The sequence below is a fragment of the Microcaecilia unicolor genome, chromosome 6 (assembly GCF_901765095.1).
Source record: "Microcaecilia unicolor chromosome 6, aMicUni1.1, whole genome shotgun sequence".
Lineage (NCBI taxonomy): Eukaryota > Metazoa > Chordata > Amphibia > Gymnophiona > Siphonopidae > Microcaecilia > Microcaecilia unicolor.
Genome location: NC_044036.1, coordinates 289,716,052 through 289,731,552, shown reverse-complemented (window position 1 = coordinate 289,731,552; position 15,501 = coordinate 289,716,052). Strand labels below are relative to the sequence as shown.

At 45.1% G+C, this 15,501-nt stretch overlaps 1 protein-coding gene across 2 annotated transcripts in view; it reads right to left on the bottom strand.

The window, feature by feature from the left end:
- Window positions 1-10,773: 10,773 nt before the first annotated feature.
- RAPGEF1 (Rap guanine nucleotide exchange factor 1) overlaps window positions 10,774-15,501 on the bottom strand; it is a 324,367-nt gene continuing 319,639 nt past the window's right edge. For both annotated transcript variants that reach the window (XM_030207790.1, XM_030207791.1), the window contains 3 exons: window positions 14,796-14,893; window positions 14,448-14,576; window positions 10,774-14,244 (listed from right to left, as the gene is read on the bottom strand). In XM_030207790.1, the coding sequence (XP_030063650.1) occupies window positions 14,094-14,244; window positions 14,448-14,576; window positions 14,796-14,893 (378 nt within the window). In that variant the 3' untranslated portion in view covers window positions 10,774-14,093. The remainder of the gene's footprint in view (window positions 14,245-14,447; window positions 14,577-14,795; window positions 14,894-15,501) is intronic.

Sequence of the window (15,501 nt, the reverse complement as noted above, 5' to 3'; positions counted from 1 at the left end):
TGAGCGAGATTACCCGGGCGCACTGGGTGCACATCTTGAAGCCGCTGGAAGGCTTCGATGTCATGGGCGGAAAAATCATGCCGGCGAGATCAAAACTCGAAATGACGAAAATTGGCAGCACAAAAATAGGGAGAAGAAAATTTCGACCGAGGCCTAACTGAGGCCTACCCCGACGACGAAAGAAAACTTACCGGGGCGAAAAGCTCGAAATACGGGAAGGAAAAAAACCAAAGAGGCTCTTCCGAACACTTTTTTAAATTTTCTGAGAAGAAACGAGTCGAAAACGACGCGCGAGGTCAACTTTCCGGGGCACGAACGGCGAAACACGACCGTACCGAGCGCGGACAAAAGAAGACTGGCCGGCACGAGCCGGTTTCGGGCGGGAAGACGGCCGCGCATGCGCGGTGTGCATTGGCGCGCGAGGTCTAGCAAAGGCTTTTGCTAGTGAAGATTCCGATTGGAGGGGCTGCCGTGGACGTCACCCATCAGTGAGAACAAGCAGCCTGCTTGTCCTCGGAGAAAAGCATCTGACGCTAGTCTGTCGTGGGCATGAAGCCTGGAACAGAACTGAGGGACCTTGTAATTGATCTGAGTGGCAAAAAGATCCACCGAGGGGGTGCCCCATGCTTGGAAGATCTTGCGGACTACGCCCATGTTCAGTGATCACTCGTGAGATTGCATTATCCTGCTCAACCTGTTGGCCAGACTGTTGTTTACGTCTGCCAGATAAGTGGCTTGGAGAAACATGCCGTGACGGCGAGCCCAAAGCCACATCTGGACGGCTTCCTGACACAGCGGGCGAGATCCGGTGTCCCCTGCTCATTGGTGTAGTACATGGCAACCTGATTGTCCGTCTGAATCAATATAATTTTGTTGGACAGCTGATCTCTGAAAGCCTTTAGAGCGTTCCACATCGTCTGTAAATCCAGGAGATTGATCTGAAGATCTTTTTCCCGAAAGGACCAGGCTCCTTGAGTGTGAAGCCCATCTACATGAGCTCATCACCCCAGGAGGGTGCATCCGTCGTCAGCACTTTTTGTGGCTGAGGAATTTGGAATTGACATCCCAATTGGATTGAATCGTCCACCACTGAAGAGAATTGCGAAAGTCGGTGGACAGTTGGATTACATTAGACTCCCCGCAGCTTGGTACCACTGGGAACTGTGGAGGCCCATGTGGCCCAGAAGCCTCAACATCTGCCGAGCTGTGACCTGTTGAGACGCTCGAGCTATAGACACCAGGGACAGGAGGTTGTCTGCCCTTGCCTCGGGAATATAAGCTCGAACTGTCTTTGTGTTCAATAGGGCTCCAATGACTTCCAACTTTTGGACTGGAGTGAGATGGGACTTGGGGTAAATGATTACGAACTCCAGTAGTTCTAGCACCTGAATAGTCATTCGCGTGGACTGCTGAGCGCCTGCCTTCGAGGTGCTCTTCACCAGCCAGTCATCGAGATAGGGGAACACATGTACTCCCAGTCTGCGTAGCGACGCTGCGACTACCGCTAGACACTTTGTGAATACTCTGGGTGCAGACGCCAGACCAAAAGGCAGCACACAGTATTGAAAGTGCTGAGTTCCCAGCCAAAATCGAAGACACCTCCTGTGAGCTGGAAGTTTCGAGATGTGTGTATAAGCATCCTTTAAATCCAGAGAGCATAGCCAAACATTCTCTTGCATCATGGGAAGAAGGGTGCCCAGTGAAACCATCCTGAACTTTTCTCAAATTAGAAATTTGTTCAGGCCCCTTAGGTCTAGGATGGGACGCATCCCCCCCCCCCCCCCCCGTTTTCTTTTGCACAAGGAAGTACCTGGAATAGAATACCAGCCTCTTGATGGCAGAACTGGAAAAGACATATGACTAAACCCCTAAGATACAACTGGTATATTGATGACATTTTCATGATTTGGACCGAGGATGAAGAAACTCTAAAACAATTTCACAGTTCTTTCAGTACATACCATCCTACAATCAAATTAAAAACTGACTACTCCCCATAAAAAAAAGTCAATTTTTTAGACACCAGTTTCCATCAGGAATGGCTATATACAAACATCCATATACAGGAAACCTACAGACAGATGCAGTTACCTCCATAACTCCAGCTTCTATCCTTCACACTAAAAAAAAAAAATCCATTATACACAGCCAAGCCACAAGATAGCATTGTATCTGCTCTGACAAGAGACAGAGATAAACACCTCAAGAAGGGGGGTGGGTGGGGGTAGGGGTAGGGGCTGGTTGAGACAGAAGATTTGATTGCATATTGTTGTTGTGCTATGTTCTCAGGTTTGTATTTCTGCCATGTTCTATAATACAAGTTTTGGAAGAAAAAAAATAAAGGAAAGAAAGGGATCCCGGACAAGAGAGAGCTTGAAGCTCTGATCCCTACGTGCTGACGCAACATCCACCAAGAACACTGTCTTTAGAATAAGATCTTTCAAGGAGGCCTTCTGGAGTGGCTCAAAAGGAAGCTTCTGAAGATCTCTAAGGACTAAATTAAGATTCCAGTCTGAACATGGTGTATGAAAGGGAGGCTGCAATCAGCCCACTCCATGCAAGAATCGAATGATATCTGGGTGTAGTCAGCTCCTGAAACAGGCCAAAGCCACAACCTGAACTTTTAGAGAAACCCACGCCAATCCTTTCTGAAGGCTTGCCTAAAGAAATGCTAGGATGTGTGTGATCTGAGCACAGAAGGAAGAAAGTCTGTGCTCAGAACTCCAGCCCTCAAACATCCTCCACACCCTTGCATTCGCCATGGATGTGGAGCATTTCCAAGCCTGAAACAAGGTAGCAATGTCTGAATCAGAATAACCTTTTTGTCTCAATTGAGTCCTTTCAATGGCCAAGCTGCAAGACCAAAAGGGCACGGATCCCTCCATGAGCAACAAACCTTGCTTCAGTAGGCTGTGTACCTGCAGAAGACGGAGAGGACCCCCGTCCAGCAGCTGAATCAGGTCCACATGCCATGGCCAATCTGGGGCTACAAGAATTATTTGACACCAGTGCAACACAATCCTTTTCAACATGCAGTCTACCATGGGCCAAGGAGGGAAGACATACAGTAGATGTGCTTCCAGTCAGGGCTACAATAGGGTATCGATCCCCATTCTTTCTAGTGGCTGAAGAACTTGGGCACTTTGGCATTCCTTTTTGTCACCATCAAGTCCAGAAGTGAAAAACTCATCGGTCCACTATAAGCTGAAAACCCTGGTTGAATAGTTCCCATTCTCCTGGGTCCAAGGAGTGCCTGCTGAAAAAGTCCACCTCCAAATTCAAGGACACAGCAATGCGAGCTGCTGACAAGCAAAGAAGATTTTTCTCTGCCCAACTCATGAGAGAGGTCACCTCCACTGCTATATGATGGCTTTAGTCTCACCTTGTGTTGATATAAGTCACCATCATCGCATTGCCAGAGAAATCTCAGACAGGGCCCCCCATCAGAAAGGGAGTGAAATTGCGTAAGGTATTCTGCACTGCCTTGAGCTCCAATATCAACCACGAAGACTCCTGTTCCATCCAGGTGCCCTGTGCCAAATGGAACTTGTAATGGGCTCCCCAACACCTCCCACTGTGTTATTGGAAAAGGAGCTCCGGTGGTCAAATTCCTGGGCCACAGCCACCACTACATATCCTATGCAACCAGTGTTCAGGGAAGATGAAGGTCGCACTTCTGTGACACCGGAGACTAGAGGCTGAGAAGAGATTCCTGTAATGGTCAAGAGCCCTTGCCCATGGAACTTCCATTGCTGTCATCAATGATTCCAGAATCTGGAAGTAGTATCAGACCCTGGGCCTGCCTTGACTGAGGAGAAGACAAATCTGTTGAATCAGCTTCAACCTCTTGTGCTCTGTGAGGAAGATCTTCTCCCATGCTGTGTCGAATAGAATGCCAAGATACTCCAGTGTCTGTGATGGAGTTAGTCTGCTCTTCTCAAAATTGATCACCCAACCTAATGACTGCAGAAGATGGACAACTTTGTCCGTCACTGCCACACTATCCAAATAAGATGATGCATGAATGAGCCAGTTGAAGAGATACAGGTGAACTCTGATTCCATGGCACCGAAGGAAGGATACCACCACCACCACCACCACCACCATAACCTTGGTAAACATTTTTGGAGCCATGGCGAGACCGAAGGGCAAAGCCCTGAACTGGAAGTGATGGCCCAGCACCGCAAACCGTAGAAACCTCTGATGCAGTGGCCATATAGGTATACGCAAGTACCCATTCTTGAGATCAAGAGTGATGAGAAATTCTCCTTCTTGAACCGAGGCTATGACTGCCCTTAGTGTCTCTGTGAGAACTAAGACCAGACAAAAGGTGCCTTCCTTCTTTCGGACCATGAAGCAGAAAAGTATCTGCCTTGTCCCTGTTCAGCCCAGGGAATTGGATAACCCAGAGTGCCAGCAAGGAACTTATGGTGCCCTGAACCTCAACCGCCTTGGTTCCCTTTCGACAAGGAGACTAAAAGAAGAGAGGAGTAACCAGGTGGGAGAATTCCAACTTGTAACCTCTTCTGTAAGAATATCCAGAACCCACTATTCTGTCATGATTTTGGCCCAATCCTCCAGAAACCTGAAGATGTCCTCCCACCGGAGAAAGAGAAGAGTGGACCAGCCTTGCACATCACTGCAAAGCTCTGGAGGCATTGGGTGTTCTAGTTGACTGAGATGAGGACTTCCTATGAACACAAACGGAAGACTGGTGTGCTTGAAAGTGGGACTTCTGACCATATTGCTGACAACCAGGCCGGTACCGTCTGCTGTATCTAAACTGAGATTGAGAGCTCCCTGAAAATGGACAACCATAGGCTTTCAGCTTATCCTCTTGCAACCATTGTGGTTTAGTTTCTCTCAGTTCTTTCACCAAGTTATTGAGATCTTCTCCAAATAGCCACCTGCCCCTAAAGGGTAGTTTAACTAGACGTGACTCTGACACTGCATCTGCTGCCCAATGACGACGTACCGTGGCAGCCAAAAACGTACTGCGGGCCATATCCCGTAACATGTCATCAACAGCCATCTGCCAAGTAGGCCAACTCTGCATCTGGCTGGGCGTTATGGCGCCTGTCATGATCTTGCCATGAATGAGCTGTACATTGTCGTTTGAAGGTCCAAAGAGGTCACTTCAAAAACTTGTTTCAGTGAGCCTTTTAGCTTCCTATTCTGTGGGTCTTTTAGGACAATGCCCCCTTCCACCAGCAAGGTGGCCTTCTTAGTCACTGCCATAACAAGGGAATCCACCCTGGGAAGATGTAATTTATCTTTCTCGTCAGGAACTAACCAGTAGATGATGGCTCTTCCCACTCTCAGCCCTGCATCCGGCGAGATCTATTTTGCTGTAATCAGGTCCTGAATGTCTGGGTTTATCAGCAAGGCCTTAGAAGGACCTCTAAGCTCATTCATGATTAATGAAGATGGTACTCCTGAAGCCGAAGGCTCCTCAATGGAGAGCACTGCCAGTGCCTCAGAAAAATATTGAGCTCCTCTTTATTAAACAACCTCAGTACTTTCAGATCATTCCCTTCCTGTAACGATTCCTTAATGACGGCTCCTCTGAATAGACCAAGGCCACATCAGATAAGGAAGGAGATGCAGAGACAGCCTCATCTGCCCACTTCTGGAGGTGTAAACGAGATCTCTTAGGAGCCGGAGAAGCAGCAGGGCAAGAAACTGAAGCATCTTACAGAGAAACTCTTGACTGTCCCTGCTTCAGTAAATAGGCCCGGTGTAAGAGCAACATAAACAAAGATCCTGATGCAGCTGAATGCTGTGTCAGGCCCTGGGGGTTGTAAAATGCCAGCTGTGCTCCACATGTGATTAGCCAGACACTACTACTACTACTTAACATTTCTAGAGCGCTACTAGGGTTATGCAGCGCTGTACAAATTAACAAAGAAGGACGGTCCCTGCTCAAAGGAGCTTACAATCTAAAGGACGAAATGTCAAGTTGGGGCAGTCTAGATTTCCTGAGTAGAGGTGTAGTGGTTAGTGTAGTGCTCCCCACTGCCCGTTGGCCCTGACAAAATGGTGCCTGTTCCCGTGCTCTCCTGCATCAAACAGCACACTGGCCTTGCTGGAGACCCCAAAGTCTCTGGCATATTCAGATACTGCGCTGAATGCAAAGATGTCTGCTGCCAACTGTTTCCTCCCCGTCTTGTGGGATTCTTAGCTTGCATGCACTGCAACGCCCTGATGCTGGCTGGCAGGTCCCACAGTGGGATCATTGCTTAACTGCCTCTGTGGGAGTTGCCATTCACCCCATCACCAGTGCAGAACAATGTGTCCCAAGCGGTGAGTCAGGATCCCTCCCCTGCGCCAAGCAGAACTTGGAGCCCTCCAAGTGGTTCTGAGTCAAACTGCCAGCTCCACAAGTCTTACCACAGATGAGAAAGGCTCAGGACTGATATTCTGTCCCATATTCTCTAGCAAACCTCTTTCCTTCTCTTTTTTTGTTTTCTGTTGTTGTGCTTGTAAAGGAGAACTCCACAGGATACAGGGGAGAGGTGAAGGGAGTGAAGAAGTAAAGCTGCGTGGCACCACAGACATGGATCTGAAGACTTTCAGATATGATTCTGCAGACTCAAGCCACCTGCAAAGCTCAACTGGGGACCAGCTGACCAGGAACAAATCACTCAAAACCAGAGGCTGAAGAGTGTGTCCATCCACCTGTTTGAGACAGAAAATACTGAGGAGCTGGACTGGATGCCAAGAGAGATATATCTCAGTTCAGTTTTCAGTTCTCTATCTCCACTTGTTGGCTGATAGACACAACTATCCCACAGGTTATGGAATAGTGGGAGACTATGTAACAGAAGAGCTGATTTGAATTTGCAGTGACTCTCAGCCCATGCCTCAGGACATACCCAAGTAGTCAGGATATTCTCAATAAATATGCATGAAACATTTGCATGTACTGTTTCCTCTATATGCAAATTCTCTCATGAATATGTTGGAGGAGGCACAGAGAAGGCCTCCAATATTCAATGTACAGAATTAATTTTTCATTTTAGACAGGGAGAGATAAATATTTCTCCCCTTCTGATCATGAGAACAGTTATTGCTGGAAGCAATTCACTCTACTCCCCCTCTTGCCCAGCCAGGTAATGGTAAACCTGCCTGCCCACGACCCATAAGTGTGAACAGGCCTCAGGGAATTTGGGCGACAGAGTTCTTTTCCATGTCTTTTGAAGGGGGTTACTTCAAAGCAAGGGAGAATGACGTTTCTGTAACCGTGAGAGGAAATAACACTTGCAGAGACTCCCTTTCTCTGTCTAGAACAATAGATCAAATACTGTATCTCACAAAGGAGAGGCAATAGACCTCCCTTTGAGAAACAGACTTCTGGAACCAGGTAGCAATAGCTTTTATTATGTATGAACACAAGAGAATCTATTTTCTGACATGTCTCCAAAACATAAGATCTGAGCTGGCAGGAGAGAAATGTAACACCCAGCAGTTAAACTCCTGTCTCCACCCTTTAGAATAAGAATATAGGATAAGGAAAATACTGAGACCAAAAGTTCTGACAAATATATTCTTTTGTGGGAAAACTGTAAATAAGAATAGAAGAGAGATAATGATCCAAAACACTTTGTCACTTTTTGACAACAGAACAAATGCATCTTCTAAGGAAATGTAAACATATCCTATGTACTTCTTTGTTGATACTATAAACAAAGAAACCCTGACTGTACTTGCAAGATGCTAACTAGGGGGGGAGAGAACCTCCCCTGGTCAGCGTACATCTCTTTTGGTCCCACGCCAGGGAGTCTGAAATAATGTCCTGACCTTTTCCACTGAACTTCCATTTCTGTACATGTTCTTCTTTCTGTCCTGTATACTGTATCTATACTATTTCTTATTTTTTTCCTAATTTTGGATAAAGAATAAACCTGTGTTAACCCCAAGAAGCTTCTTTTGGTTCTTTTTTCCTTTTGTTTCTAGTTGTTATAGTTTAAATAGACTTTACCAGCTGTCCGGGTTTCTATGATACCAGTTGGAGGTTTTGTCTGTGCGAAGTAGTGCTGGTTCGGTTGGGCTCTGGAATGCAGCATGAAAAGGCACAAATATTTATTGTGGATATCCTGAAAACGTGACTCACTGGGTGTGTCCTAATGACTGAGTTGAATGTTCTTAACTGAAAGCAACAAGAATTGTAAGATACAGGCTGACAAAGGCTTTGGTTAAGTACCTCCAAAGGTCAGAGAGGACAACAATATTATTGTCCAAAGAGGTAGGCTAAGGCTTATAAAAGTCATATAATAAATATAGAGTCAAGCACAAGCTACACGCCTTCCAGAATTAGGCTGAGAAAACTATGACAACCCCCCTCCCCATCAGAGAAACATTCCAAGAGCACCTTGATATTTTATCTATACATAAAATATCAAGTAACTTTAATGAATAAATTTAAACAAACAATTGCGACTGGCAATAACATACTTCTCCTCCAATTTGACATGTCTAGTGCCTTCGACATGGCCCACCATGGATTATTATTACACATCCTGGAATACTTTGGAGTTGGAGGGAACGTGCTCAAATGGTTTAGAGTATTCCTGAGAACAAGATCATACCAAGTTACAACCAACGCAGCAATATCAGCCCCATGGATACCTAAATGCGGAGTTCCTCAAGGATCCCCCCTCTCACCAACCCTCTTTAACTTAATGATGACACCCCTAGCCAAACTATTAGACAATCAAAATCTCAACCCATACATACATGCAGATGATGTCACGATTTACATCCCATTCAAAAAGAACTAAAGGAAATCACCAATGAAACCAACCAAAGCTTTCAAATCATGCACACCTGGGCGGATGCATTTCAACTAAAACTCAATGTAGAAAAAACACAATGTCTCATTCTCACCTCACAACACAACACAACACAAATCAATTCACCTCCATAACCACTCCTAACTTTTCCCTCCCCATTTCAAACAGTCTGAAAATTCTGGGAGTTACCATTGATCGAAATCTCACACTCGAAACTCATGCGAAGAATACAACTAAGAAAATGTTCCACTCCATGTGGAAACTCAAAAGAGTAAAACCTTTCTTCCCAAGGGCCATCTTTCGGAACTTGGTACAATCAATGGTATTAAGTCACCTGGACTATTGCAATGCACTCTACGCTGGATGTAAAGAACAGACCATCAAGAAACTTCAAACAGCCCAAAATACCGCAGCCAGACTTATATTTGGCAGAACAAAATATGAAAGTGCAAAACCGTTAAGAAAGAAACTACACTGGCTCCCACTTAAAGAATACATCACGTTCAAGATCTGCACGACTATTCATAAAATCATTTATGGAGAAGCCCCGACCTACATGCTGAACCTCGTTGACCTACCACCCAGAAATGCTAAAAGATCGTCCCGCACCTTTCTTAACCTACACTTCCCCAACTGTAAAGGATTGAAATACAAACTAGCACACGCGACCAGCTTTTCCTACATGAGTACGCAATTATGGAATGCACTCCCCACTCACTTGAAAACGATCAAAGAATTAACTAATTTCTGCAAATCTCTGAAAACCTCTCTCTTTAACAAGGCCTACCTCGAGAACCCTTAACTAACTTTAACACAAAACCTCTCCATATGTATCCAGAATGTATCTTTCAATAACTGCTTGACCAGATCCTCTTGTCTTCTTTGACTTCTTTGTAACACCAATTGTACTCTTTACCCTGGTATGGCAATACCATAACAGTTCTTTGTAAGCCACATTGAACCTGCAAAAAGGTGGGAAAATGTGGGATACAAGTGCAATAAATAAATAATAAAATAAAACATTACATTCTAAGAACGTCAGAAGGAAGTTCTTTGCACAATGCAAGAACTATGGCTAGCATTTAGCAGTAAATCAGAGATTGAAATAATACTCAACATATCCTGGCCTCAGAATGAGATTCATTTCTGTCATGGTATGCACAAAACTAATCCATTTGAAGACACTGCCTCAAAGAACTGTCTCTTAAACATAGGTCTGTTAATGAAACAGCACTAATCAAAAGGAGGACCCGTGAAACATCTTGATTCTTCCCTGAAAAAAAGAGCAGAATTAATCTTTTGGTGCAAAAAGTACATTGACCGACCCCAGAATAATATAAATACATGTTAAAACTCCACAAAAAAAAAAGAGTTCTGCGTGGTTCTGACTGCAGAAGAAAACTAGCAGAGAAGGAAGCAGCAGGTAGAAGTGCTGCTCTCCAAGTCCTCCTATTGGGAAGCCAATGTAGCGGGGAAATAAGGAGAACAGCAGACCTTTGTGGGCAGCAGCGGCTTTGCCTCCCCCCTCCCCCATACTTTTTCTTTGTGCCAGCAGCTGACTTACCAGGACAAAAATCTGCCCTAGTAGCCAATGACTCACCCACCCGAGAGGACCCCCTCTCCTAAACATCTGGGTCCTATGCACATACCTTGTTTGACTCTGCCTTCACCCTACCCTGCCTGGAAATATAATTTTTGGCCTCTGGGGTTCTCATGTAAACACTCTGTAATGCCATATCACTTATGGCTGAGATTGTAGCTTACCTGTGCAGCCCTTACTCTCCCTTCTCTGTGAGTGCTGCCAGGCTCTAGCCAAGGTAAGAAGAGTGCCCAAACTGGCATCTTCTGCACCCCAGGGCTAAAGCAAAATCTCTCCTCCTTTGCTGAAAACATGGATACAGTGTGCAAAGAAGAGACCCAGACTGATTAAAGAGAATAACGTAAAACTAATAAATGCATACTGAGACAGGGGGTGGTGAATTCGATTGTCATTTAATCTGCAGACAAGTGCGTGCATTGTAAACATAGTCAACAGACTTTCAGTATAATTACTAGTCTCTCTTTACATAGATCTATATATCAAAGTTGCACTTTTGAAATGTTTACGGGAGGCAGGAAGGTTGCTGACTGAGAAGGGTAAGAATGGAAGGAGATGGGATGTAGTGCAATACTGATGGTGGCAGGAGCAGAGGCGTAGCTAGACGGGTCACCAAGGGAGTGGCTGCTCCTCCAAATGGACTTCTGACAGTGCCAGCGCCTATTTTTCACGCAATCTGTTGCATTTAAAATACATGCTGGTGGCAGTCCGCTCTCCCCACACCCTCAATCTGGCTACACTTCTGGGAAGGAGAGGTATGAGGTTCCCAGAGTTTGGCTACATAGGACTCATCGGTCCCAAACACAAACACAGCAACATCCACAGGGAGATCAAGGGCACCACTGGAAACCAAATCTAGTGAATGCTCCAACACCACACCTGTATAAGTCCACAGATGTATAAATCTGAGTTCTACCAAACTCAGATCTAATCAGTTTTTGCTCTGCCACGCCTACACAGACTCCAGATTAAGGTCTGCCACATATTATCAGAAAGTCATGATTCATGCCCTGCAAATGAAAAGACTGTTCCCTTTACAGTCAAGGGTCTTGACACACAAGCCTAGAAATTACTGGCAAAGACAGGAGGGGGAACAGTCCACCTTGACAAATCTAATTACCCTGTTCCTGGGTCAGCTTCCTTCCCCCACCCACAATTAGTGATCATAGAGAGCTAACAGGGTTACAGCTAGCTGTGCCCTAAAGACTCCTTTGGGACAAGAGTGCCAGCTATGATTATTTTCAAAGTCATAGAGGTCTGTTCTCTCACTACACCAAATTAAAGCCAGTTTGAAGTTTACTTTATGCTTCTAGGGTAACATCAGCCTGTGACTATCTTAAAGATCTGAGGGACAGAGAAAGACAAGCCCTTTGTTAATGGGGAAACATACCCCCTTCTGAGGGACAGAGAAAGACAAGCCCTTTGTTAATGGGGAAACATACCCCCATTAATACTCCAGCCTACTGATATATCCCTAAAAACCTCTTATCCATGCCTAAAGCATCTTTGTCATCTGGATGTACGTCCAGGTTTTGCAACCTCCTTCCCTCATTCCAGCACCTTACTACAAACTCATGAAGGCAACAGTGTTTCTGATGAAAGGGCTGCCTACTTTTCAAGGATGACTCCTTTCTTAACATTGGAGCAAATCAACAGGACAAAGAGGTTAATAGTTTCAAATAAAAGAACAAAAAAAAAAACCCTGAAATGACAGGACAAGATTTACAATTAAATAATACTGATAATAAACTCCTTAGGCTACAAGACAGACTTTAAATAAACTAACTGTCACATTCAGATTCAAACTGTCTGCAAGAGCTAACTCACAGATTCCATCCCATTTATAGCAAAGAAGAAAAACTTTCAACTGTAAACACAACCAGCCACAGACTGGAGGCAAATTTAAAGAGCTTCAAACTTTTTTTTTTTTTTTTTTTATACCTGATTCCCTCACTCTTCAAAGTCAGCACCCCTCTGCCAGACACTTGAAGCCTCAGGGATAGATCCCTCACATGGCTCCACTCCTGACACATTTACCCAGGGGAATTCAGAAAATGCCAACACAGGAGGGGCAGGCTCGATATGTTAGCATACTAGTCACTACTGCAACTCTGCAGCATTTAGATTAAGGAAGGACAGAGTTATATTTAACTCACCCATCCCACAACAGCATTTGTGCAAAAAAAACCCTTTCTAATGTTCCACTCGCCAGCACAAGCCTTGGGAAGAAGGGACAGGAAGCAGAGAATACAGAAATGCGGTGCTGGGTGGAGGCTGTTTGAGAGTAGGGGGCTGCTACAGGCAAAACCTGTTGCTTTTAGTGGGCCTTTAGCAATCATGAACACAGATGTAACACAATCATGGTAAACTGTGACTTTTAGAGAAGACTGTGGCTTGGTCTCAGCTTCCAGAGAATTCCTGATAGGAGAAATAAATTATTTGTGGCAACTTCTTCTAGGAAGCAAGGAGCCTTGTAGAACACAAGCAAAACCATACTTGCAGAATATTTTACCCACAAGCCACTGTCTGTGACCTTACACTTCCCTATCACAAAGATGAGAGGCCACAGATATTAGACAGACTCCAACAGGAGCATTTTTTACACATATGGAGTGAAGAGAACAGCCACGAAAGGTAATGTTTGTGCTGCAGTCCCAGCTGCCTAATGAGATCCACAGGCATAATTTCTATCTTAAGTTTCAAGGACTAGCCCCTAGTCAGCTCTCCTTTTCTCTTCCAATGTTTCTAGCGACTGAAGCAGTCTGTTCATGCCCCTCTCTGCACTCAGCACAATCTCAACATTTCTTCTTACATTCCTTTGCACCATCTTCTCTTTTACTGGCACTGGATCAGTCATGCAAAAACTAAAGTACAAAATATCCACAACAGAGGCTAAGTATTTACAGAATTGAGGATCTTGGGGACTCTAGTGTGCATGGCTCCAGAGTCCACCTAGAGTCAAGAGCTGCGGGGCACGGAAGGATGTGAAGGAGAAAGAAAAGAAAAACCAGAATATTCTGTGGAGGTTCACAGGTATAGGAAACTTCAGAGCATCTGCAAATAGTCACTCTCCATCCAGCATGATTTTTTTCCCCAATAGAGCACAGATCTGGCATAGTCAATTTGATCAAGGACTCCTTAGAACAAAAGTCTGTCTTCCGGACCAGCAAGGAGATGATTTGAAAGAACAGTATCTATGCAGCTGCTGGGAAGGTAGTGGGAGGAGCCCTGGGCCCCATGCTTTTATACAGCAGTACATGTCACCATTCCACTAGTTGGCCTGTTTCACCTCTGCTACCAGACTCCCATTGCTTCTAAGGAAAATAGCTTAAAGCTTACTCCTTTAAAGAACAAACTACAACCAGCAAATGGATGTCCTGCTTGTCCAAAGGTCTTCTTACGATGTTGCATGCTGGCACTTAGCTGCAAGGCAGCAGAGAGTGAATCTTGCAGCAACAGAGGAGGCAGGATGGTTTTGTGCAGGATCATACACACTTCACAGTGTCTCTGCCATAGTAATCGACAGTCACAAACAATGGGGAAGGGAGGGCGAGACACTCCAGTTCCCGCCAAAGACAGCAGCAGCAGCACCACTGTCGCCCCAGGGGCGACAGTCCAGTATCATGAAAAAGCGCCTGCTCCAGTCCTATAGCTGCCATCTCCAGGGCTCCAACTGTCACGCTAAAGTACTAGCAGCACTGATCCTAAGTTTTCTCCTCCCGCTCTGTCTTCCGCCGTATGATGTTTCGGGGTTTGATTTTTAAAGAGAGTTCCCACAGAGCTTCCTCAGCCAAATGATCACTGAAATCATTGAAGAAGGAAATAATGTCCTCATTCCTCTTGATTTCATAATGCCTATGAAACAGAGAGAGAAGAGTGACAGCTGTTTACTAGAGAGAAAAGCCAGAGGGGACTGCTAAGCAACAGCTGGACACTAAACACAAACGTCAGGAGAGCACAGCCAGGCAAGCAGGATGAGTTGGAGAAAGGAGCCAGAGAGAGAAGATAGGGGATAGCTGGGAAGCAAAGCACTAGGCCTCAGTTTCCGTAACACTTACACTTGCTGGAAGCAGCGCATACTATCCAGAATGTTGAACTGCTGCCAACGTTTGGAGAAATTCACTTTTCCATCAATATGATCAGGATTGCCCAGATGCACAAAGGTGAGATCCTGCAGAATTAGACCCCTGCAGAACAAGAAATAATGTCAGATCCCTTAATTGTGCTGCTCTGATTAATAAAGTCTATGATGGCTTTGCTATTAGTGGCAGGACTCACTGGAGCATGAATCACATCATTCATCTTTTACTGGTCACCCAGCAAATGTTCAGTAAGGCAACTATGGAGAGCAATGAATGGCTAAATAGTAGTAGAATGTATGTGTGTGGGGCTGGAGCTGTACTTACAGATAAGGGATGCATGGAGGCTCCACTTCTGCCAAGGCAGCACGGTAAGCTCGGAAAGAGGAGGAGCTATCAATGAGTGTGCAGTACTCTGCCAGGCCCTGTGGGACACACAGAGACATCGCCATGGGCACAAGCATAACTGGCTAACACATTCTCACATTTGCTTTTACTGTAAATTATTCCAACAATCCTCTGCTGTATTACAAGGAACTCTTTGTAAAAGACAGTCATCTCTGCTACACAATGGAGAATATCCACACCCCTTACCACTGCTCTAGCAGGTTTCATCACATGTGTTGTACTCTTCCTCCACTCCTCAACAGCAATATCCTCACCTCATTAAAGCAAAGCTTTTCCTAAAGTACTCAATTATTTTTTTCTTTTGTATGTATTGAACATGCTTGGGTAAGGGACCAAAGACCCAGACGGGGCACAATTATTGAGAAGGTGCAAAGATGTAACATCAGGCAAGATCTAGGCATGCAAGAAAAAGTTAAGTTTTCCAGGTGAACCATAAAGTGATGATCCTCTGCTCTGTAAGTGATGGCAGGATTTAAGCAAAACAAGTTGCAAGACCACAGCTGCTTCTTCCCAACCCTCCCATCCAGGGTTAACAATGAAATGCCTGGGCAATAGAGGGTTCAATCCTTATCTCTAGCCCAGAGATTTTCTTATGTTTGATAACCTTCTGTTTCAGGGATTATTC